Here is a 24,348-nt window from a genome sequence, read left to right on the forward strand (position 1 = left end):
ACTCCCCCCAGGAGGGAGGCATAATGAGCAGGGTGGGCATTGGAAGAGTCAACGGACGGCATGGACTCTTCCGTTGGTTTTCCACACTGCCATGAGATGTGTCCCGTCTCTCCGCATCTGTAGCATCCTCTGGTTTCTGTGCCACTGGGCGTCCGCCACTGCCTGGGTGGACCTCTGACACCACCTGGAGCAATCTTGGCTGTGTTGGCGGGCTTGGGCAACTTTGGGCGGGCCATTTCAGTCCGGGGTGGGGATGTGTTGCCGGTTTCCCTCTTGGTCGTTCGCAGCATCTTCGCTGTGGCCTGGTACTGCTCCACCGCTGCCACTGTTAGACACGCAGTAGTCAGCGACTGCTGACTGATTATCCTTTTCGCCTCATAGGGCAGGGCTCGTAAGTAGCGATCCACGACAATGGCCTCGACCACCTCAGCTGCCGTGCTCCTTTCCGGTTCCAGCCACTTCCGTGCGATGCGGGCCAATTCGTGCATCTGTGCCCGTGGAGGTTGGTCTGGCTGGAAAGTCCAGGTGTGGAAGCGCTGTGCCATCCCGAACTTGGTGAGCCCATGTCTGCTGAGAATTTCAGCTTTTAAATAGTCGTAGTCTTCTGCTCTGTCTGCGGTCAAGTCCAGGACAGCATTCAGCGATTCCCCTCTCAGGAAGGGTGCAAGCAATCCCATCCACTGCTGCTTGGGCCACGTTTCTCGAGTGGCTGTTGCTTCAAATGTATGCAGGTACGCCTCAATATCATCCGTCACCCCCATATTGGCTAAAAAATCCCCCGCCTTCACCCGGGGCATGTTCTTGGCGGCCATTTGTTTTTGCAAGAGAAATTCCTCTGCCTTCAGTTCATTGGCTCTCCTTTGCTCCTCCAGGAGAGCAAAACTGGCCTGATATTGGGCTTCTTGACTTGCAAGCAGGGTTTTCAAAATGTCCTTCATTTTTATTTTTTTGTTTTTTTTGTAATTGAGGATATTTTCAATTTAGAAAAACCATAACACAAACCATCGATGTCCATGCACTTACTAACGCTTGTCCAGTGCCCGCATCCTCCACCATATGTGATATATATCGCATCTCGTCCATCTCCGCTTTAGTTAGAAGACGGATGTTAAGACCCGAAAACTCCTCACCATGCACGGAGGGTTCCATCCCACGTCCAGCACCCTGAGACTGTACACAAGCCGTAAGGAAGGAGGCCGGGGACTAGTCAGTGTGAGAGCCACTGTCCAGGATGAAACATCCAAGCTCCATGAATACATCAAAGAGAAGGCTCCAATGGATGATGTACTCAGAGAATGTCTCAGACAATGGGGAACAGAGGATGAGGTGCTGGAAGAGGGACAATCATGGGAGGAAAAGCCCCTACACGGGATGTACCACCGAACCATAGCAGAAGTGGCTGATCTAAAGAAGTCCTATCAGTGGCTAGAGAGGGCTGGCCTAAAGGAGAGCACAGAGGCACTCATCCTCGCTGCCCAAGAGCAGGCCCTGAACACCAGAGCCATAGAGGCAGGGATATACCACACCAGACAAGACCGAAGGTGTAGTTTGTGCAAAGAGGCACCTGAGACAATCCAACACATAACTGCAGAGTGTAAGATGCTGGCAGGGAAAGCCTAGATGGAGCGCCATAACCAGGTGGCTGGCATAGTCTACCGAAACATCTGATTTTTTTTCACACTAGTCCACGTTGTCAGGATCTGTCTGTCAGTTTTGGTAAACAATTTCTCGCCGCTGGTCATGCAAACCTCCACTTTAAATGCAGGATTCACACGCAAAGTTAAATTCAACTTGCCTCTTACTTTGCACATATAGTCGCCCTGTCTCACTCTTACCTTTCCTAATCGAGCGCCTCTGGCGGCCATTAGGAAAAAAATGCATAAATTAGGCGCATCATTGCATAAACCGCAGGGTTGAAAGCTTGTGACAAAAGTCGCAATTTATAGTCCAGAAATTATAGTCCAGAAATTATAGTAGATCCAGACGACCATATCTAAAGCACTCGAAACTGCCAAACAAAGACTCCAGGCCATGTCCAGCCACCTACAGAGGTACACGAAAGAGAATCAGGCCAAACGAATAAATCGGTGTTCGCAGCAAAGCCTGCAAAAGTGTATGCTTAGTAACAGGGCTTAAAAATGTATTTGAATGGTGACGAAGAGATCAACGTCATCAAGGGGTCTCACTCCCCGAAGGAATAATAGCAGACTTTGAGAACAGCTACGAGTACCTCACCATACCACAATGGAAACCTCGAGCTGCAATAAGGAAAGCGGCAATGGCCAAATACCTCTAGCTGGTAAGGCAAGTCCAAAGAAGCCAGCTCAATGACAAGAACAAGAGGTGGGCAATAGACAGTGATGCCCTGCCAATGGGATTCAGACCACAGATGTTAAATCTCCTAACCATGCATGGAGGGTTCCATTCCAAATACAGCACCATGAAACTCTACACGAGCTGTAAGGAAGTAGGTCACGGACTCGTGAGTGTGAAAGCCACTGTCCAGGATGAAACATCCAACCTCCATGATTACGTCAAGGAGAAGGCTCCAACGGATGATGCACTCAGAGAATGTCTCAGACAATGGGTAATAAAGGATGAGGTGTTGGAAGATGGAGTCATGGAAGAACAAGCCCTTAACCCGTTTTTTTCCTCGATTATTTTTTTTCCAATTATCATGAAATTGAAATAATAGCCTCATTAGGATGTAATTAAACTAGTTATGAAGAAAAAACAATTTTATTCCGCGTCATTTCTGAGAAATACGGTGGTACCATATGGTACCACTAGGACAATATGAATACAAAAGTAATAGTTCTTAAAACAATATTAAATCCGTTGCAACCTTTAGTACAGTACAAAACATGAATAAAACATCTCAAAATACAAAATAAATAACATTATGATTATACTCCCAGCCTAAATATAAAAATGTTAAGGAATGTCATAATTTTTGAAACATTGGATGCACAATCCAACATCGCATTTGGAGCATTGTGAACGCACCCGTGACCCACATAATTCTCCCTGACATCTTCGTCTTACACCATCACAGGTCGGCTGTATGAAATGCGCTACTTGATCATAACGAGCCTCATTTGCACCAGGTTGAGAGGCAGACTTCTTGCCCGCAGATTTTGGGGTCTCTTGAAGTCATAATATACAGTAAAGTCTTGTTATATCGATATCGGTTATATCGATAGTACCGCTTATTACGATACTATTTTCATTTCCCTTGCACATTTCTAGTCTTTTTATGTATAATTAGTACCGTTTAGTACGATACCCGGTTATTACGATAATCCGGTTATTACGGTGCTCCTTTTCATCCCCCGCCGGCCATTTTTGTTGTTTATATCGATATATCCGTCGCGCCATTGGTCAACTTGGTCACGTGTCTTGTTACGTGAGCCGCCATCGGTCGCGCCATTGGTCGACTTGGTCACATGAGCCGCCATCGGTCGCGCTATTGGTCGACTTGGCCGTGTGAGTTTGTCACGTGACACGCCATCGGTCGCGCCATTGGTCAACTTGGTCACGTGTCTTGGTTACGTGTCACGCCATCAGTCGCGCCATTGGTCGACTTGGTCAGGTGACTTGGTTACGTGCCCAGCACCCGTGTAGCAGAGCCATTTTCATTTTCAGACGCTAGCTCGTGTGTAGCAGACGAGATTGAAGTGTTTGTGTTAAAAGGTAAAAATGGGAAGCAGAAGAAGATTGATGACTTTTTTAAATTGTATACATAATACAGTAAGATGTAAGCGTTGCAGTTTCCCTGTTGTGTTATGTACATGCCCACTGCACGGTATATGAATGCAATCGTTTTTTGCAACAATGTTTCTTGTTTTGTCTGCTGAAGCGCGATGATTTTGAAAATTATTAACATTCCATACTGTGTATTAAAGGACAGCCGATGTCACTTTTTATTCAAATGCAAATAAAAATGACTTCACGCCAAGACGTCTTGCATTGCTTGTGAATCCAAACAATGGCTTCAGATTCGGATAATATGCTTTCTTGTTACACATCCAGTTATGAATATGTTTCAAATACACTGTAGTTCTGAAGATTAAAGCATACATGTTTACAATCATTAAAGAATTATATGTGCCATTTTGAGGCAACATTGGGGGAACATCTCTCACCCAAAAAAGAGGGAGCTAATGGCCAGCTCCGTTTCTTATATGGCGCTTGGCTGCCCTCTTTTGGCGGCTTTTGTTTAATGCAGTTCGGCGCAGGATCGGATATATCGATAGTCCCGGTTATATCGATATTTTTTCGGACTCCCTTGAATATCGATATAACGAGACTTTACTGTATATATATATATATATATATATGATTTCAACAAAATTTCAGAATGTATTTAAAATAATTTGTGATAATACTCACTCTTAACATGAATGGTTTTCTGTTCCTCATGATTGGTAAAAATCCAGCCAATTATAATTACAAACAATTGTTTGCACAGTTGCTCTTGAGAGCTGCATGCTTTGAAATGGCTCCAAGTGACTTTGCTGACTTGTTCAAGTCAATGATTCGCTTTTTCAGAACCATGCTGAGCTCCTTTGACTTTCCCATTGTAGCGTTAGTGGGCGTTTGCATCCAATGAGCCCTATTTAAATGGCCTCAGAGAAGTCACCAGCCGGAGTCACTCATCATCACGCTCAAGAGGTTAAGAGGCCATGCTATGAAGCTCATTTTGCTGACACAACTTCATAAGTCACCAAAATTGATAATTCATGTTGCTGTATGTATATTTTCGACCCAGCAGATGTGATCACTTTTTCTGTAAAACCCATAATAAAGTCATAAAAGAACCAAACTTCATGAATGTTTTTGTGACAACAAAGTATCTGTACCAAATACTCTATGAGGGAAAAATCAGAGTTGTAGAAATAACTGGAAACTCTGAGAGAGTCATGACATTTTGTTCTTCACAAGTGTATGTAAAATTTTGACAAAAACTGTACCATATTTTCCTGTGTATAAACAGTGTCTGAAACTCATGACAAAAAAATAGTGGACACCCGGGCAGACAAGTCTGAAAAGTTGCCATTTTTCACAACTTAAAACACAAAGACGTCTAATGGCCAAAAACATTATACAAACAGTATGCAAATTTCTAAACGAATGTTTGTTTGCCAATTTGCATACTCGGCCCCGGCAGCCAATCAGAAGCCTGCTTCGGACTACACCATCACTGAAAACTGTACTTCAGAGTTTTGAAAGCCGCTGAGAAAGTGGAGTCTACGTGGCTTGTAGCGCTTTGTTTGTGACTTTTGCATTATTGAATAAAACAAACGGTTGCTTTGAAAAAAGTCACTTATTTTTTCTTGAAGAACTTGTCGGCCATCCGGGCCGAGAAGTTTTGAAAGTTGTCTGCCCAAATTAAAAGTTGTACGCCCCGGGCCACCGGGCAGACGCTATTTCAAACACTGGTATAAGGCGCACCCAAAAGCCTTGATTTTCTTCAAAAGATGACCCTGAGCCTGTAGAAGTAGTGCGTAACCTCAGCTTCTATTGTAGCGCCTTATAATGTGCATGGATGTCCATCCATCCATTTTCTGTGCCACTTGTTCCTAATTAGGGCCGCAGGGGGTGCTGGAGCCTATCCTAGCCGTCTTCGGGCACTAGGCGGGGGACACCCTGTATTGGTTGCCAGCCAATCGCAGGGCACACAAAGACAAACAACCTTATACACTAGAAAATACAGTATTTCAAAAGTATTTAAAAAGATAAAATAAAATAATACAATTAAAAAAGAAGGCAACTTTAAACCTAGGGTGGTGTGTGACATTTCATTACTGGAAATTGTTAGCAGTCTGCCATTGCAGCTTGTGATTAGAGCTTCTGGCGATAATATTTTGCAAAATTACTGTCATTATTAAAATTCTCATTTAATGTTTGCTTCATCTGCAGTTCATCAAGGGAACTGAGAAAGAATGGTAATGATGAATGCCTGAAAAACATTTTAAGCTGCGATAGTGATGTTCTTACACATAAGATGCGGCAGAATTACATCCCAAGCCTCCAAGTCACGTCTTTGTGATTTTGTTTTCACAAAGTTTGTATCAACTTGATTTTGCTGTTTTGTTAACGATCACGGGAGGTAGGTAGATTGAAAAGTAGACTTTCTGTCAATATAGATCAGGCACCACTTTTGTATGTTATGTAGCAAAGGGAAGAAGAACTGTGATAGTAATTAGACAAAGGCCAGCGGATTTTAAGTGGCTTTTAATCAGCCTAGCATTTTTTCTGAGCCCCTTCTTATTCGCTATGGTGATAGACAGGCTGACAGACGATGTTAGACAAGAATCTCCTTGGACCATGATGTTTGCAGATGACATTGTGATCTGTTGCGAGAAGACGGAATATATGTGTGTCAATGAGAGGGATCCAAGTGCAAGAGTGATGCTACAGGGAGAAGAGATAAAGAAGGTGGAGGATTTTAAGTACTTGGGGTCAACTGTCCAGAGCAATGGAGAGTGTGGAAAACAGGTGAAGAAGCGTGTCCAGGCAGGCTGGAACGGCTGGAGAAAAATGTCAGGTGTGATGTGTGATAGAAGGGTTTCAGCGAGGATGAAAGGAAAAGTGTATAAAATTGTGGTGAAACTAGCCATCATGTTTGGACTGGAGCCACTGAAGAAAAGAGAGGAAGCAGAGCTGGAGGTAGCAGAGCTGAAGATGTTGAGGTTCACTTTGGGAGTGACCAGGTTGGATAGGATCAGGAATGAGTACATCAGATGGACAACTCATATTAGAAGCTTTGGAGAGAAAGTCAGAGAGGCCAGACTGAGATGGTTTGGACATGTCCAGAGGAGAGAGTGTGACTAAATCGGAAGAAGGATGATGAGCTTTGAACTGCCAGGGAGGAGACCGAGGGGAAGACCGAAGAGGAGGTTTCTGGATGTTGTCAAAGAGGACATGGTGTGAGAGAAGAGGATGCACAAAACCACGTTAGATGGAGGACACTGATTCGCTCTGGCAACCCCTGAAGGGAAAAGCCGAAAGGAAAAGAAGAAGAATAATCAGCCTAGCGTTATCAGACCGATGAAAGTGATGTCACAGATAATTATTGGATATACCAAACAAGTGGCAGGGATGCCCATTTGCAAAATTGTTGTGCTCGCGGATTTTAAGTGGCGCTTAATCACCCCAGCTTTGTTTATCAGACCGATGAAAGTAATGTCACAGACAATTATTGGACATACCAAACAAGTGGCAGGGATACCCATTTGCAAAATTGTTGTTTTTAGCGACATAAAAGAGATTCTTGTAAACCCTTGCTTATGAAATCATTGAGAAAAGCCTGAGACCAGTCTCTATTTTTACTTGAATTTTAACTTCCTGAACAATGGCTGCATTGTTTAGAAGTGTTTGCTCATTTAATAGAAACTATTTAAGCAAATGTAAGAGAGAATATGACAGATGGATGGAAGGACTATTAATGGTAAAGATCCCGGAAAGAAACAAAATCTGAACCAGAAATCACTTAATTTCCACTGCATTTTATTTTTCTGTCCTTCAAAATTGGTTAGCAGCTTGTGAATAAAAGCCAAGTTGCATTTGCCTACCTAGAGATGATTTAAAAATGACTGATTGATTATTTATAGCCCATAGATGAGAATAATCAACAGTTGTTTTATTAGATTATTTGGGAGTATGTCTGCATTTTGAAGGTAATTAAGGTAATGTAGAATGAAGGTTACTTAAAATTTGACATTTGTTGTGTGAGATATAGATATAAGTATACAAGTGTGCGAAGTGAAAAATGAAGTCAGTGTGGTCAAGGTGCCAGAATTAAAACAATTCTCATAATTCGTCTACAATACTGGCACGATTTTTCACACCAGACTGATGTTGAATCCCTCTATCTTACCCTCTTGGAAATGGAGCGATATGGCGCTGGACTTCATGGTAATTCCTCTGATCTGTTCATCCTCTCTGCTGTCCAGATACCTTAGCTGCAAGATTAGCACCAGCCAGAACATGAAGAAACAGAAAGTCCATCAGTTTAAAGGCAACTGACATCCCTTTTTTGTTTCCTAACTGACATCAGAAAAAACGTTTTATAGCATCTAAAATACCCAAAACACGCAGGCTGATATGTTTAGTCAAATGCAAGGAAGTGGCCAGTTTCAGAAGGACCCGCCCCCTTGTTCGTGGCGTCACCCCAAGACATCTTGCCTTGCTGGAGAATCAAAAGAATGGCTTCAGATTCGGAGAATATGCTTTCTTGTTACTCATCCAGTTATGAATAGGATTCAAATAGTTCTGAAGAGGAAAGCATACATGTTTGCAATCAATTAAAGAATGTATTCTGTGCCATTTTGAGGCAATAGGGGGGGAAATGTAGCTCTAAAAAAAGAGGCAGAAAATGGCGACAAAGCTCCGTGTAAGGCAGGGGTCGGGAACCTATGGCTCGCGAGCCATATATGGCTCTTTTGATGATTGCATGTGGCTCGCCGATAAATATTACATATTATAATACATATTGTCGTTTTTTTCGTCGTTCATTTCCCGTTGGGGCTGCAGTTGGCGGAAAGTGCAATTTTGATTGGATGACACTGACCTAGAATGGCCGAAAGCGCCATGTTGATTGGATGATAGTGGCCGTCATGTTGAAATAGGTAAACGCTCCTTTAAATGAGCCCAACTTGTGCACTTCAGCGCGAATGCACCGGAGCATTAGAGGAGAGAAAATGTTCTGATTCTAATTTGCAATGAAACAATACCATTGATGAAACAGTCAAATGTCAGTGATATTTTAACAAACCCCATGTTAACGTTAGCATCGACATACTTCTTCGAGAAGTAGATTGCAGATAGCAAGTGTGGAAGCTTATGAGCCATGTGTAGGCTAGCTAGCAGTAACTTTGCCTCAGGACCGGCAAATTGAATTTCATTCCGATCGTTTTCTTGGATTTTTACCAAACACGAGGAACGGAAAAGCATCCATGTTAACGGTGAGTACTATCACAAAGTTATTTTAAATAATACATTCTGATATTTTGTAGCCGCGCGTGTGTGTGCGCGCGCGTGTGTGTGCGCGCGCGTGCGTGCGGCTCTCGCTGAAAAACATTTCTAAATATTTTACTTTTATGGCTCTCTTAGTCAAAAAGATTCCCGACCCATGGTGTAAGGACTTAATCAGCCCGTTTCCACAGGCTGATTAATTCCTTACACTGAGCTTTGTCGCCCTCTTCTGCCTCTTTTTGGTGCAACATGAAGTTTTCAGACCAAACAAGTACAGCAAAATGCATTGACGTGATGGAAGGACTGCGACAATGTGTCCTTTTTTCGGTCAGGGTCGTTCCTTCAGTTACGTAGGGTGAGGACTCGTCACCAACTCAAAAACAAGACTTCCGGAATATTCAGTGCTGGTCTTAAAACGTAATATATAGCTCTCGGCGGTGGGATCTATAAGTCAACTAATAAACAATATTTTTTTAAAAAGACTCCCATTTTTTGTCTTGAATGTTTACGCACACTGACCAACTGTACCATGTCAAAAAAGCTTCTCTTTGCATCATCTGGGGTGAAATCATTTGCTGGTGTATGAGAGATAATTGCCCAGAAGACCTGTGCAATATCATGAGGATTAAAATCAAGAGCTATTGCTATGAGTTTTCATAATAATAATAACTGAAACAAATTGAAGCATTAACACCCCCTCAATTTTTACATGAGTTTAAAAAGAATGTGATCTTTTTTAAAGAGTAAGCCTTGAGCTGATATTTTTGCTTAGTCCTTTGGAGTGTGGCTCTCAAGTGCAGCGAATACTTGTTTACTTCCTTTTTGAACCTTATATTTTATGAAACCGATCAACAGAGACCATATTACAGAGATTGTTTAAAAAGTCATATTATTTGCCATTTTGGGTTTTTTCCCAAGATGGTGGTGCGTGACCACGCAGCGACTCCTCTCGCTCCCTGCAAATTGCTGTTTTCGTGTTTATTATGTTTGTAAAAGTCATTATAGGTATAGAGGACAGTAATTTCATCTGTGCTGTATGTCATGCATATTAGCATATTTGACAATAAAGCTCACTTTGACTTTACATTGACTAACATGATACAGAGGCGAAAGTGAGAGAAGTCGATAAAATGGGAGCTTAACCGCACTTCACATTTTCAAATTCATGTTAACACGCCAAATTTTGGAAGAAGTGTAAGTCCCTACCACAGAAACCACCATGCTTGAAATTCAACATTTTGAGGGTAGTACGTAGTTGTAACAGATAGTGATTGTCAAAATTGATGATAGTTTTCCAGATATTTATGATTTTTTTAAAAAGTATTTAAAAAAAAATATCCGCACGAAGATGTTTTTGTCTTCATTGGAATTCCCCTCAGTATATGTTAATGAGAAAGTTACTGGAAGTAGAAATATAATATTTTAGAGTATATGCAGACAAAAACTTACCTTCCCTGCTTGGCGACTTGATATGATACCATTGCTTGCCACTAAGCAATCTGCAAGAGTAGTTTTACCTGCACAAACAAAAAATATTTTTAATACCACAACAATCTTAACATAGTTGGGTATTTCTTTTCCTTATCAAACCACTATTTCAGATTATGCCAAGAACATCTTTGGGAAAAGGTGGCGAGTTGACATTTTGCAAATGTATGACATATCATAATTGAGGATGTTATTTTAATTTTTTAAATCTCAGGAAATTGATAATCTTACAGTGCAATTATGCAAATAACTCTAGTCCTGATTTTGGGTCAACATATTTTGAGGAGGGCGGCCCGGTAGTCGAATGGACAGCACGTTGAGGCCGTGGGTTCAATCCCTGCTCTGGCCTCCCTGTGTGAAGTTTTCTCCGGGGTCTCCAGCTTCCTCCCACATTCCAAAAACATGCATGGCAGGCTTACTGACCCCTGGGTGAGAATGAATGGTTGTTTCTGTGCGCCCTGCAATTGGCACACAACCGATTCAGGGTGTCCCACGCCTACTGCCCGAAGACAGCTGGAGTGTATGCCAGCTGTCTTCAGGCAGTAGGCCCCCCTCGACCCTCGGAAGGAATATGTGGTTTGGAGATTAATAAATGAAGGACTGAAAGGATGGATGAATGGAGGAATGAAAATTAAAGAACTCTTGTGTGTGTGTGTGTGTGTGTGTGTGTGTGTGTGTGTGTGTGTGTGTGTGTGTGTGTGTGTGTGTGTGTGTGTGTGTGTGTGTGTGTGTGTGTGCGTGTTGTGATGTCACGAGAGGCTGGGTCCTGGAGGGGAAATATATTCCCCTAAGATGGCTTCACCCAGAGAGAGTTTTGGCCCCATCTGGTAGAAGGCAGCCACACCTGTGGCTGATCACGGCTTGATTGGCATGCAAGGATTTAAGGCCAGAGAGCCTCTGAGTGTGTGGCTGGGGGAGACAAGCTCCAATGTTGTCCTCTGTGGAGAAACACTGAGAAACTGATTGCTGCACGCAAGGCATTCAAATGAGAGAGTTTCCGTGACTGGCACTTGAATGACTTTCCAGATCTCGCGGTAAAATATCGCGAGACCGCCTCCACGGCCCGAGAGGCGGGGTTTTGAAAGGTAAACAAACCCTGGTGGTGTTGTGTCGTTCAACTCGGAAAAGTCACCCGCCGTTTGCCAGGTCTCATTCAAGCAGAAGAAGTCCAACTTACGGTCAGTAAGGATGTCTTGGATAAGACAACCCTTCCCCGTAAGCGAGCGGATGTTCAGGAGGCCGAAGGTGACGCTGATGGTGTCATTTTGAGGGGCATTGGCCGACCTAGCCAGGCCGGCTAACACACGGTGTTGCACGGAGCGGCTGTAACCTCTGCGTGGCCGGCGGAAAGATGACCACAGGGAGGTGAATCCTTGGAGGTCATCGAACGCATGGGGGAGGTAAACCACAAGGTGATGTAACCTGGTAAGAGGAAACCTGAGCAGATTTATCACGTTAACCTCCAAAAGAAATGGCATGCCAGAGAGGCGCTGTTCAATTGTCTCCCGCCCAGCGAGGCTAAGGAACCGGCAAGAGAAGAAGTTCAGATGGGTCCAAGTTTGTCCCCACACCAACGCCAGCTGACCCTCGAATTGGTCGAGCGTAACCGAGACGTCTTCTCCTCCATACCTGGGCACACAGAGGTGGTGCAACACGAGATACGCACCACAGCTGGAAAAACGGTACACCAGCGTCCATACCGTGTGCCGGAGGCCCGTAAGGCAGCTATTCAGGAGGGGATAAGTAAGATGCTGGAATTGGGGGTAATTGCGGAGTCCCAAAGCACCTGGGCAAGTCTGATTATGTTGGTTCCCAAGCCAGACGGGTCAATACGATTCTGTAATGACTATCGGAAGTTGAATGAGGTATCTGAATTTGATGCATATCCAATGCCTCATGTTAATGATCTTATCGACTCCCTGGGACAGGCCCGCTTCATAACCACTCTCGACCTCACAAAGTGTTATTGGTAGGTTACCCTGACACCGGCATCAAAGGAGAAGACAGCCTTCGCCACACCAGAGGGACTCTACCAGTACACAAGGCTCCCGTTTGGTCTCCATGGAGCACCCGCCACGTTTCAGCGCCTAATGGATCGGATTCTCACTCCCCACAAGAGGTACGCAGCAGCATACTTGGATGATGTTGTCATACAGAGTCCCAACTGGGAGAGTCACTTACCCCGAGTGCAAGCTGTGATTGACTCCCTCAGAAAAGCAGGTCTCACAGCAAACCCGAAAAACTGCAGGTTGGCAATTGGCAAGACCAACGACCTTGGCTAAACTATAGGTTCGGGGCCTGGTGAAGCCTCAAGAAGCAAAACTACGGGCCATACAAGATTGGCCCCAGCCCCTTTCCAAAAAGCAGGTGCGGTAGTTCTTAGGCCTGGCTGGCTACTATAGGCGATTTATCAGAATCAGAATCAGAATCATCTTTATTGCCAAGTATGTAGAACACACAAGGAATTTGTTTCCTTAGCAGAAAGCTGTTGCCCAGGGAAAAGAACTATTCCACAGTGGAAAAGGAGTATCTTGCCATTACATGGGCTTTGGAGTCATTGCGCTTCTATCTCCATGGAAGACGTTTTACGGTGGTCTCTGATCATGCTCCTCTACAATGGATGGCCAGAAACAGGGAGACCAACAGCAGAGTAACCAGGTGGTTTTTAAGTCTGCAGGCCTTTAACTTTTCTGTGGTCCACAGGGCTGGCAAGCGCCAAGGCAATGCGGATGCCTGTTTCGCATCCTTCACCCCGCCGAGGACGTCGGTCTCAAGGGGGGGGGGGGGGTGATGTCACGAGAGGCTGGGTCCTGGAGAGGAAATACATTCCCCTAAGATGGCTCCACCCAGAGAGAGTTTTGGCCCCATCTGGTAGAAGGTAGCAATCCACACACCACACCTGTGGCTGATCACGGCTTGATTGGCATGCAAGGCTTTAAGGCCAGAGATCTTCTGAGTGTGTGAGGCTGTGTTAGGGAGACAAGAACCATTGTTGTCCTCTGTGCAGAAACACTGAAAAACTGATTGGCCCCAGCCCCTTTCCAAAAAGCAGGTGCGGTAGTTCTTAGGCCTGGCTGGCTACTATAGGCGATTTATCAGAATCAGAATCAGAATCATCTTTATTGCCAAGTATGTAGAACACACAAGGAATTTCTTTCCTTAGCAGAAAGCTGTTGCCCAGGGAAAAGAACTATTCCACAGTGGAAAAGGAGTATCTTGCCATTACATGGGCTTTGGAGTCATTGCGCTTCTATCTCCATGGAAGACGTTTTACGGTGGTCTCTGATCATGCTCCTCTACAATGGATGGCCAGAAACAGGGAGACCAACAGCAGAGTAACCAGGTGGTTTTTAAGTCTGCAGGCCTTTAACTTTTCTGTGGTCCACAGGGCTGGCAAGCGCCAAGGCAATGCGGATGCCTGTTTCGCATCCTTCACCCCGCCGAGGACGTCGGTCTCAAGGGGGGGGGGGGGGGGGGGGTGTGATGTCACGAGAGGCTGGGTCCTGGAGAGGAAATACATTCCCCTAAGATGGCTCCACCCAGAGAGAGTTTTGGCCCCATCTGGTAGAAGGTAGCAATCCACACACCACACCTGTGGCTGATCACGGCTTGATTGGCATGCAAGGCTTTAAGGCCAGAGATCTTCTGAGTGTGTGAGGCTGTGTTAGGGAGACAAGAACCATTGTTGTCCTCTGTGCAGAAACACTGAAAAACTGATTGCGCCATTTCTAAATTTGTTCGGGTTTTGTTTTTTTCTTGCAAGGGGGTGCGTTTGAAGCTTTGGTCTGGCCTCTGGCAATGTTTTTCCCTCCCACAAGGGGGCAGGATTTGTCTTTTGCACAGGCAGCCCCACTTTAAATGCAGATAACTCTACAATCAACTCAGCTTGAAATATTTTTTCTTCTTCTGATGAAAGAAGAGTCTAAGGTTTCCTACAATACATTGAATGTTTATGTAGTCCTAAAACTCAATATTCTATGGGTCCTGTAATTTGAGTGAAAATGAAAAAAAAATCCCTGGCACTGGAGTGGAAACATTTGCACATCATCTGGCAGTGAATGAGTTAAATATCACAATATCATAGAAATTGCCCATGGAAAACCCATATCACATTTCGGATGTTTTCAACGGCGCAAGTGGAGACTAATGTAATAGTATGCCCACTTGTTATCTGTATGTTTTTCACTGAGCCGAAGAAAGGCCTTTGAGTTGAACACACATCACTTATGGTAACGAGACACATTCATCAATTAGTGGCAATAAGTACCTGTTTACTGCCAGAAGAGACCTAGGATGGGCTCCAGCAACCCTGGAAAACCCCATTGATGAATAAGCGGTTCTGAATATGAAATAATGTATTAATATTTTTTTAATTAATAGTGTAATGTGTCTTTGAGAGTTCGGAAAGGCGCTTGGAAGTTAAATGTATTATTATTTTTATTCATGTCTATGGTTGTTATTCACGTCTTTGAAGGCTGTGTTAGTTGAAAGAGCGTGACGTCACATAGAGAACGGAGCAAACGACAAGAACACTCTGGTACTCACGTCCTCCCAACATTTGTAACATAGATTCTCTTCCCACCTTTAAATCCCATCTCAAAACCCACCTATTTAAAATTGCATTTTCTGTGTAGCTCTTTCTCTTGTTCTACGTATAATTGTATTGATGGCGCCCGAGTAGGCAGCCTCAGCAAGTGCTCTCATGAGCCTTGCTTTTTTTGGTTGTTTTTGTCTTGTTTTGTGTTTTCTTTTGTCACTTTGTGTTGTTGTGCGTCGTGTGGAATGGATACAGATTGTTTTTCAGCATTTTTGACCACGACATTCATCAAGGAGGAGACTGTGTTGAGCGGTTGCGCCTTTTCGGCAGCATGGATATGCCAGTACTGTTTTTGAATGGGAGGAATGTCGGAGCCATTGTGCTTTTTTGCGCCTGTAATGGGCAGCATCTTCACAGCCCCGCTTTGTTCAGTGGAAGGTCAGTGCTGTTGGACAGTCTGCGGCTGGATGGATGCATGGCTTGAGGAACCCGCGATAAGAAGAAAGGAGCGTCAGCGGAACTGTTGCGGCTTGGAATTGAAGCAGATTTATGTGGAACAGGAGATGTGAGACAATCTCTTTTCGTCAATGGATGCTATAGCTGCGTGTTTGCTTTCAACATTTAGCTTGTAGTCGATGTGCACATTCCACCATGATGTCCCTGATCCACTGGTGGAAAGACGCTTTGATCCTCTCCTCTTTCATCTAGAACTGCTTCATGTCATCACAAAGAGGGTACAGCAAGTCCTGAAGAATGAATGTCTCTCTGTGTCTTTGTTTTGTCATATTGTCTCTATGCTGTCATATTATTTGTTATTTAGTTTTTTTTTGTTCTTTTGACATCAAGACGGCGCCCCGAGAGTGGCTGCCTTTCCAGCAGCTCATGTATTTTGTTTTTCTACTTTCATTCCTTTCATCACTTTGCTGCTGTGAAATGTAAATTTCTCCACTGTGAGACTAATAAAGGCAAATCCAATCCAATCCAATCCAATGCATATTATCATATTTGACAATAAAGCTGACTTTGACTTATTATAGTACCTATGCTTGTCTGTGACTGAAAAGTGTCCTTGAGAAATTTGAAAGGCGCTTAGAATAAAATGTATTCTGATTAATGACATGAACTTGGGCGTGAGTTGTGGCAAACAACAAATCCTGTATGTATGTGCTAACTGCAACGTTTTTTGTTTATTAAAAAACTGACCCTATATAACAGTGAATGTGCGTATGCTTCATCACGCTGAGTGGCATTACGATATTTTGATAATTCATTTGCTTAGTTCCCATTGTCAAACTCATTAAAATGCATGAAAATGCCAAGGAATAAACTGACCGTGGTCAACATGTGCCAAAATGCAAATGTTTCTAATATTGGCTGGATTTTTCTGCAGTTCAATGATCAAATCCAGACTGGGATGTCCCATTGCGAACCCTAAAACAAAAGATAATAACACAATGAGACCGACAATGACAATAGAGTACACCGAAGACACTACAGTGTTAAGAGAAAGGAAGCTGCCAATGTAGCACTTAAACACACCTTTGATTCTCCTCTGAATTGCCAGGCGCTGTAAAGTAAAATCGCGATCCGAGTAGATATATCAACGAGAAACAATCTAAAATTATCAAAAGACTTCAAATGATTCCTCACACCATTTCATGGATACACAGCAACATGCAGTAAATAATTTAGATAGCTGTAAAATAAGGCGAGACTGTATTGAAATTCACGTGGAGCGCCAGAATCCATGTTGATGTTCCGGGGGTAAAGACCTGGATGACGTTTGAGTTCATATTCTTCTTCTGTCTCATTTTAGGCAGCGTCAACTGTTCACGGCGCATTACTGCTCTGCCTGGTAATTTGCTTCAACTATGAGTCTAAAATGATCTTGAAATTGCAACACTGCCTTTGTCATCAGATGGTGGATCTCATTGTCAACGTATTATTTATTATTATGTATGTAATTATATTTATAATTAATTAATGCATTTAATAATTGTTTATTACTTATTAATTATTTATTTTATTCTATTTGTAATTCTATTTTATTTATTATAGTATCTATCCTGTCTCTGTCTGACTGTAAAGTGTCATTGAGAGCTTTGACAGGCGCTTAAAATAAAAGGTATTATTATTATTATTATTATTATTATTATTATTATTATTATTATTATTATTATTATTATTATTATTATATATTCTGAGAGAGAGAAAGAGAAAGAGAAGGGTGAGAGAGAAAGACAGCGAGAGAGGAGACAGACGTTCATGCTACACTTACATTGCAGGCCAAAAGGTGACGGTATTGTGAGTTTACCGTGGTTGGCAAGCGTCATTTACCTAAACGAAGAAAAGAGACACATTACGATATTGTTTGCGGAAGCTTTCGAATGTATGTCATGTGACGAAGTTGGCGACTAAATTGTTTAAAATGGATGCGTTCGCCAACACCCGCAACCAAATGGTAAATCAAGATACGTACAGTCGATACCCTTGTATTCCTGCATGTCACATTTGTTCAAGAGTAAATAAGTAACGATGTATAATGCTGTTAGTTAGCACAAAACTTAACTTATAAGAGTCGCTTTTTTGTATCTCTCATACCACGTATTCCACTTATTTTACATTAAGTAGCACAATTATTGTGAAGGGTGACTATATCTTTGCTCAACGAGAACATAAAGGCATCAAACGAGCGCATGTGATTTTTACCACATTTTAACACATGAAGTAAATTAATGCATGATCCCAGGCCTAATGATTTCACATTTTAACAAACCGTTTTGGGGATGGGAAACCACTGTTTTTTTTCATTTTGATAAATATTCCTAATCGAGAAGTCTAATACTGAAGTGAAAAACGTTTCAAGGGTAAATGTATGCAAACTGTCCATAAAAAATGAACATTACATCGGCAGCTATGTACTCCGGGTTTGCTCACAAAATAAATGGATCAACATATGTTGTTTAACACACATTGTACTTCAATTTACAATTCACACTTATTGTATTCAGTTTATTTTTGAGATACACAAATTGTGTCAAATGTTTATTCAATATCAATAAAATACTATGCCCACCAGGAACAGATACGGCCATCAGTAGCAGACACGTTACTTCAATCCTGAAATTCGAACAAAACTGAAAAGAAACCAAACGAATAAAATAGTTCCATAAATGCACCACATCATGAATTTGGCGTCATGCACTTAATTCAGAAACCACGCCATCAACTTGCCACATAGCATTTCTCTTGATTGAGTTGTCCAGTCTGAGACAGCTCACTTTTTCTCCCTTTTGATGTCCTTTGTTGTGTTGGCAGTGTTTTTTGGGGATCATTCTTGGATGATGACATTTTTCCAGATACGTTTTGATAAATTCTTCTGGAATTCTCAACTTCACTGTGATATTCATCTTTTGATACGAACCATCAAATTTTGTGCCATCTTTTAATGCTATGCAATAGATCCTTCTGAACAGGGAAAAAAAGGAATATTATGGTATGTCGTTATTTGGGTGTACGCTTCAAACCCATTGTTATTGTGTTAGGTCAGGCATGGGCAAACTACGGCCCGCGGGCCACATACGGCCCGTTAGGCTTTTTAATCCGGCCCGCCGAACTTGTCCAAATTATAGTAAAAACAGTGTCTGAAACTCGTGACAAAAAGGTAGCGGACAAAAGGGCAGACAACTCTGAAAAGTTGACTGCCCTGCTTTTCACAACTTAAAACACGATTAGACCAGCAATCACAAAAAAACAAACGTCACAAAGTATTAAGTTTTTTACATTAATTAAGGCTGTACCTAACACTAATGTTACCTTGCTCAATTTACGGTAAATGTACAAGGCTGCAGATTTCGCCGCCGTAGTCATTTGTCACCGTGGTTCACAATGCAATGTTTGCATCGCTTGCTACGAGCCACTAAGCCCCTTACATAACTCTCACGTACACTTTACAGTCACGGTTTGATATAAATGTACGTTTTGTGGCGTCACACATGTTGTTAGCTTCTTTTGAATCTTTCTTCTGGGCTGACTTTCTGTGCATCTATTTTGGAAAATGATATGCAAATGCACAACCTTAGAACGCTTGCGAAAGTCCGGAAGAAAGAAGCAGACTTCTGATTGGCTGCCGTGCCGAGTATGCAAATTTCAACTGCAGGTAGCCTATGTCTGTGTGCTTGGCCACGGCACACGTGTACTGTTTGCGCGTGAAGGTGACGGCGTCAGTGGAGAGTTTGTAGAGGCGCGGTCAAGACAAACCATCTATGATTTGGCGGAATTTAACACAAGTAGGTATTATTGAAGCTTGAAGATTTCGTTGTGTAATAATATGTTTTGAATGTTGAAAGTGATTCCATTTTTCAATAAATGTTGATTTCTTAACTTTGCCCCTTCGATTGAAACTGATGCAATCTTGATAAATCACAGTGCATATGTTATTTTAATCTATTTCCATTTCCTCCTCCCAGTATCTGCGAAATAGTCTGTAAATGCCATATCTTCCATATTGCTTGAGACAAATTTATTAATTGATCAGGGATATTTTTCACATTTGAAAGACAGTTAATAAATTGGGTTGTAGTGTTCTTACTGTGCTATGAGGTTTGTACACACTCCGTTTAAAGGACAACCGGCACCATTTTTTTTGTTTCCTACTGACATCAGAAAAACGTTTTATAGCATCTAAAATACCCAAAACACACAGGCTGATGTTTTTAGTCAAATGAAAAACACCAATAAAAATGACTTCAAAATGAATCCGGAAATGGCCAGTTTCAGAAGGTCCCACCCCCTTGTTCGTGATGTCACGCCAAGATGTCTTGCCTTGCTCGAGAATCAAAACAATGGCTTCAGATTCGGAGAAGATGCTTTCTTGTTACTCATCCAGTTATGAATAGGATTCAAATCGTTCTGAAGAGGAAAGCATAAATGTTTGCAATTGAATCAAGGAGTCCTCCCATTTCAATTCGAGCCGTCAATGACAGCAATGTAGCACCCAGAAAATGCAGAAGATGGCGCCCAAGCTCCGTTGGAAATGGGCTGATTTGTGTGCTGGGAATTTGTGTCAACTAGTATCAAATAGTAGTCTTGGTGCAACACACAATGATTCACCATCACGTTATTTATGTGTTTTCCTTCTAATTTTACCATCAACACGGATCAACATGAAGTACCGCAAAATGCATTGTGTGTCGCTTTCTCGGTCAGAGGCGTTCCAAACGTGACGTCACATGGGGATCGTCATCAACTCGAAAACAAGACTTCATGAATATTCAGCGCGCGTCTTAAAACGTAAACGATAGCTATATGCGGTGGAATCTTATTAAAATACGCTCAGTCGAAGTCATTTGAAGTGATTTTACAAATTATGGACATAACTTGTCCAGAGGCGTCGGTTGTCCTTTAATGCTTCAGGTTTAGTATTTCCGGCCCAAACACTCCCTCCAAATGCTCCTGGCCCGGCCGGCCCCTCTGTCAAATTTTAGAACCCATTGCGGCCCGCGAGTCAAAAAGTTTGCCCACCCCTGGGTTAGGTGCATTGTACACATGCATTGAAAAATGTGTTCATTTTCCATTGTGTAGACCTGGAATGCGGTTGTAGTTTTGCAATTTGTAGTTTTCAAGTTTTCATTTCTCAGGACACTCTGGAGGAGATAGGCAATTGGAGAACACAAGCTCAGATAGCAGCGATGATGGACTTATCCAAACTCCCCCCTTTTTAATATGGTTATTTTTAGATTTTGTATTTATTCATATACTTTTTGTCTTCTATCAGTGAAAAGGTTTCTTCAGCCGTCACATCATCTGTACTTCTTTGTCTATCTATCTATCTATCTATCTATCTATCTATCTATCTATCTATCTATCTATCTATCTATCTATCTATCTATCTATCTATCTATCTATCTATCTATCTATTTAGCTCTCTAGATCTCTAGCTCTCTAGCTCTCTCGCACTCTCGTTACCCCCTACCCCTATCTATCTCTCTCTTTCTCTCTATCTACCGTCTTCTACTTTATCCCTTTCATATTTTTGCTGCTAAAATTTGGAAATTTCTCTCATCTAAATCAAATAATGTTTTCTTATTTATTTCTCCTTAATATGTTCAACAGATGGAAGAAATCAAAGATTCTCCAGACTATAACTGGTTCAGAAGCACTGTTCCCCTAAAAAAAGTAAGTGTATACCTGTACTGCGTTTCAAATTATAATGCATATATGAATTATTCACCAAACACTGGAGTTTTTATAGATCTACAATTTTTTTTTTGTATTTCTTCTCTGTTTTAGTGAAATCAATCTCACATTTTTGACAGTTCATTTCCCAACCGTGGTTTATTAAAATGGAGTCATTCAAGGATTATAATCCACATGATTTAGCAAATCAGTTATTTTGCGTGATTAAGGAAAAAAAGATGAACTGTTAAGTGTCTGAATAGTTCAATGGCGTGTAAAATTGAAAATCATTATCTCTTGGTTGTCCATCAAGCCATTGATCAGAATCAGAATATGATGGTTCTTTATTCGTTTTATTCTTTTCTTATGTTTGCCCAATCCTCAAACATGACTGCACTGAATATGGGTAAACTTCCCAGGGGATGATTTTTTTTCTGTGCTTCAATGCTTTCATCATTTCTAATTACCTCTTTGTCTTAAAGTTGTTTCAGCACACGGGTTGACCGTGTGCTGGTCCTTTTGTTTTTGAAAGTTTTTTTCCTTTGTCTGGTGTATGGTAACTGCCACGAGACCTGAGACTTTCTCGTTGAGTAATTGTCTTAACTCATTCCTCCCGGCAAACGCCTACAGTCGTTGTGTTTTTACTTCTGCGTATCCCGAGTCACGCCTCCAGTCGGGTTGGACCAATAACAAATAATGCAGGATGCCGACGACTGGCAGGCTGTGAGTAGATGTTAAAAACACTGATTGGTCTTGGAAAGAATTTGGGTGAAAGAACATTGTCAATTTTTTTAGAGTTCCGGCTCAAGGGCATGCGCAAGGATTGGCAACAACAAAGCGTCACATTATCATGTTTTTTTGGGAATGCCCGGTCATCTCCAAATACTAGAAAGAAACAAGAATGACAGTGGGTAGGATTGTGGGAAAAGTGGTTCCTCCAACCTTTGAAGCCCTGTATCTGGGACTGGAATCTAATTTAATTATTAATTCTGCCCAGAAATACATATACAACATCGTGCTGTTAGCAAGCAGGAAAGCAATCACGAGGAGATGGCTAACAAAAGAACCCCCAACAGTCAAAGACTGGATTAAGGTGGGAGGTGAAATTTATGAAATGGAAAAGATTACATTCATTGTCCGAGGCAAGCGAGATAAATTTGAGAGACTATGGGATACCTGGGAAAATTTTACAGCAACCTAAGTGCTTATAACGATATTTAAGTTAACCTATGAACCCCAACTCAAGACCAAAATTGTTAATGATTGCTATTATAATTACTATTATTCATTATTTTCATTTGTATTGCTGTTATTTTTTTTCTTCTTTTCATTATTTGTTTACTTTTCTTTCTTATATGGCACAGTGAACAGGACATTGCATCAGCAGAATTGCAAGAAATGTAAAATGTCTATTGAGATGGTTATGTGATCTGTTTTGTTTTGATGTCTTGACCAGATGATGCTCAATGTGACCATGTTCTCCCTTTTCTAACTGTTCTAAAAAAATCAATTTAAAAAAAACTTGGTCGAGACTCATTCGTTTCCGGTCTTTCCCGAACATTTCAGCCAATAGAAACATAGTTTACACGTGTCTTGACCTTTGTATCTTCGGCAAAGTTCAGTGGTATAAATAGTACGAACGTCTGCAAATCGAACCAGATTTGGTAAGACCTGGAAACATTGCGTCCCATTTCTCGAGCGATAACGAGTCTGACTTTGATGGATTTACAGTGGATGATGTTCGAAAAGCTGAGGAAAACTGTGCTAAAATCAATATAGAACAGTCATTAAATGATTCTGATTTAGATATTAGCGAGTTGAGCAGTGAAGAAGACTATAACGACTCGTTGGAAAGCAATGGTGACGGCGATGTTGCAATAGAGTCCCGCAGAGGAGATGTGAGACAATCTCTTTTCGTCAATGGATGCTGCAGCTGCGTGTTTGCTTTCAACATTTAGCTTGTAGTGGACGTGCACATTCCACCATGATGTCCCTGATCCACTGGTGGAAAGACGCTTTGATCCCTCCTCTTTCATCTAGAACTGCTTCATGTCATCACAAAGAGGGTACAGCAAGTTTTGAAGGATGAATGTCTCTCTGTGTCTTTGTTTTGTCATAGTGTCTCTATGCTGTCATATTATTTGTTATTTAGTTTTTTTTTGTTCTTTTGACTTCAAGACGGCACCGCGAGAGTGGCTGCCTTTCCAGCAGCTCATGTATTTTGTTTTTCTACTTTCATCACTTTCATCACTTTGCTGCTGTGAAATGTAAATTTCTCCACTGTGAGACGAATAAAGGCATATCCAATCCAATCCAAACAGCTGACGGACGTAAACAAAAATGAGTTTGTACAAAGTGTTGGGCCTACTAGTGAATTAGGTAGTGATAAAATAGAATTACATTTTTTGAACAACTGTTTCCTGAAGAACTGTTTGACTACATCGCCACAGAAACGAACAATTACGCAAAGAGGATACAGGAGCAGAAGGGTTGCATGGATCCATACTGGACCGACACAACAGCACAGGAGATACGTGCATATTTCGCAGTGCAAATTATTATGGGGATAATTGTTGTACCCGACCAGGATACATTTTTCACCAAAGATCCATTACTCAAATCCACTGGAATAAGTGAACGCTTTACGCACAATCGGCTGGATGAATTAAATAGGTATTTCCACGTCGACGACATCAGCAACAATCCTGCGCGCGGACAGCTGTACTGGTCACTTGTATGAATGAAGAATATTTTCTTTACTGAACAGCAATTGTCATATCAGCAAAATAACATTTTATTTACTATATTAGGCTTCATTATATTATACTATATTTTATATTAGGCAATGTCGAAGATGAATATGGAACTGTTTCACACATTCAAGCATCATGCATCCGCAGATAATGATTTTTCTTCACTACCTTGTTGCTCTTTTTGTCTTTCCAGATTATTGTTGATGATGATGATAGCAAAGTGTGGTCCTTATATGACGCCGGCCCCAAGAGCATCAGGTGTCCCATCATGTTCCTTCCGCCTGTCAGTGGAACCGCAGAGGTGTTCTTCCAACAGATGTTGGCTTTGACGGGATGGGGCTACAGAGTTATATCTGTGAGTCAATTGTATTGAATTCGACAGAAATGTTTTACTCATGCTGTAATCACCTATTG

General features: G+C 41.9%; 2 protein-coding genes across 2 annotated transcripts in view; one reads left to right on the forward strand and one right to left on the reverse strand.

The window, feature by feature from the left end:
* Window positions 1-16,784, reverse strand: part of efl1 (elongation factor like GTPase 1) — a 99,882-nt gene extending 83,098 nt beyond the window's left edge. The window contains exons 1-4 of the mRNA XM_088991771.1: window positions 16,544-16,784; window positions 16,337-16,435; window positions 10,429-10,496; window positions 7,883-7,967 (exon numbers count right to left, since the gene is read on the reverse strand). Coding sequence (XP_088847897.1) covers window positions 7,883-7,967; window positions 10,429-10,496; window positions 16,337-16,427 — 244 coding nt within the window. The 5' untranslated portion in view covers window positions 16,428-16,435; window positions 16,544-16,784. The remainder of the gene's footprint in view (window positions 1-7,882; window positions 7,968-10,428; window positions 10,497-16,336; window positions 16,436-16,543) is intronic.
* Window positions 16,785-17,342: 558 nt separating this feature from the next.
* spg21 (SPG21 abhydrolase domain containing, maspardin) overlaps window positions 17,343-24,348 on the forward strand; it is a 30,367-nt gene continuing 23,361 nt past the window's right edge. The window contains exons 1-3 of the mRNA XM_088991767.1: window positions 17,343-17,465; window positions 21,119-21,181; window positions 24,128-24,289. Coding sequence (XP_088847893.1) covers window positions 17,433-17,465; window positions 21,119-21,181; window positions 24,128-24,289 — 258 coding nt within the window. The 5' untranslated portion in view covers window positions 17,343-17,432. The remainder of the gene's footprint in view (window positions 17,466-21,118; window positions 21,182-24,127; window positions 24,290-24,348) is intronic.

The sequence above is a fragment of the Hippocampus bargibanti genome, linkage group LG03 (assembly GCF_051943395.1).
Source record: "Hippocampus bargibanti isolate YZ-2025 linkage group LG03, ASM5194339v1, whole genome shotgun sequence".
NCBI classification, from domain to species: Eukaryota; Metazoa; Chordata; class Actinopteri; order Syngnathiformes; family Syngnathidae; genus Hippocampus; species Hippocampus bargibanti.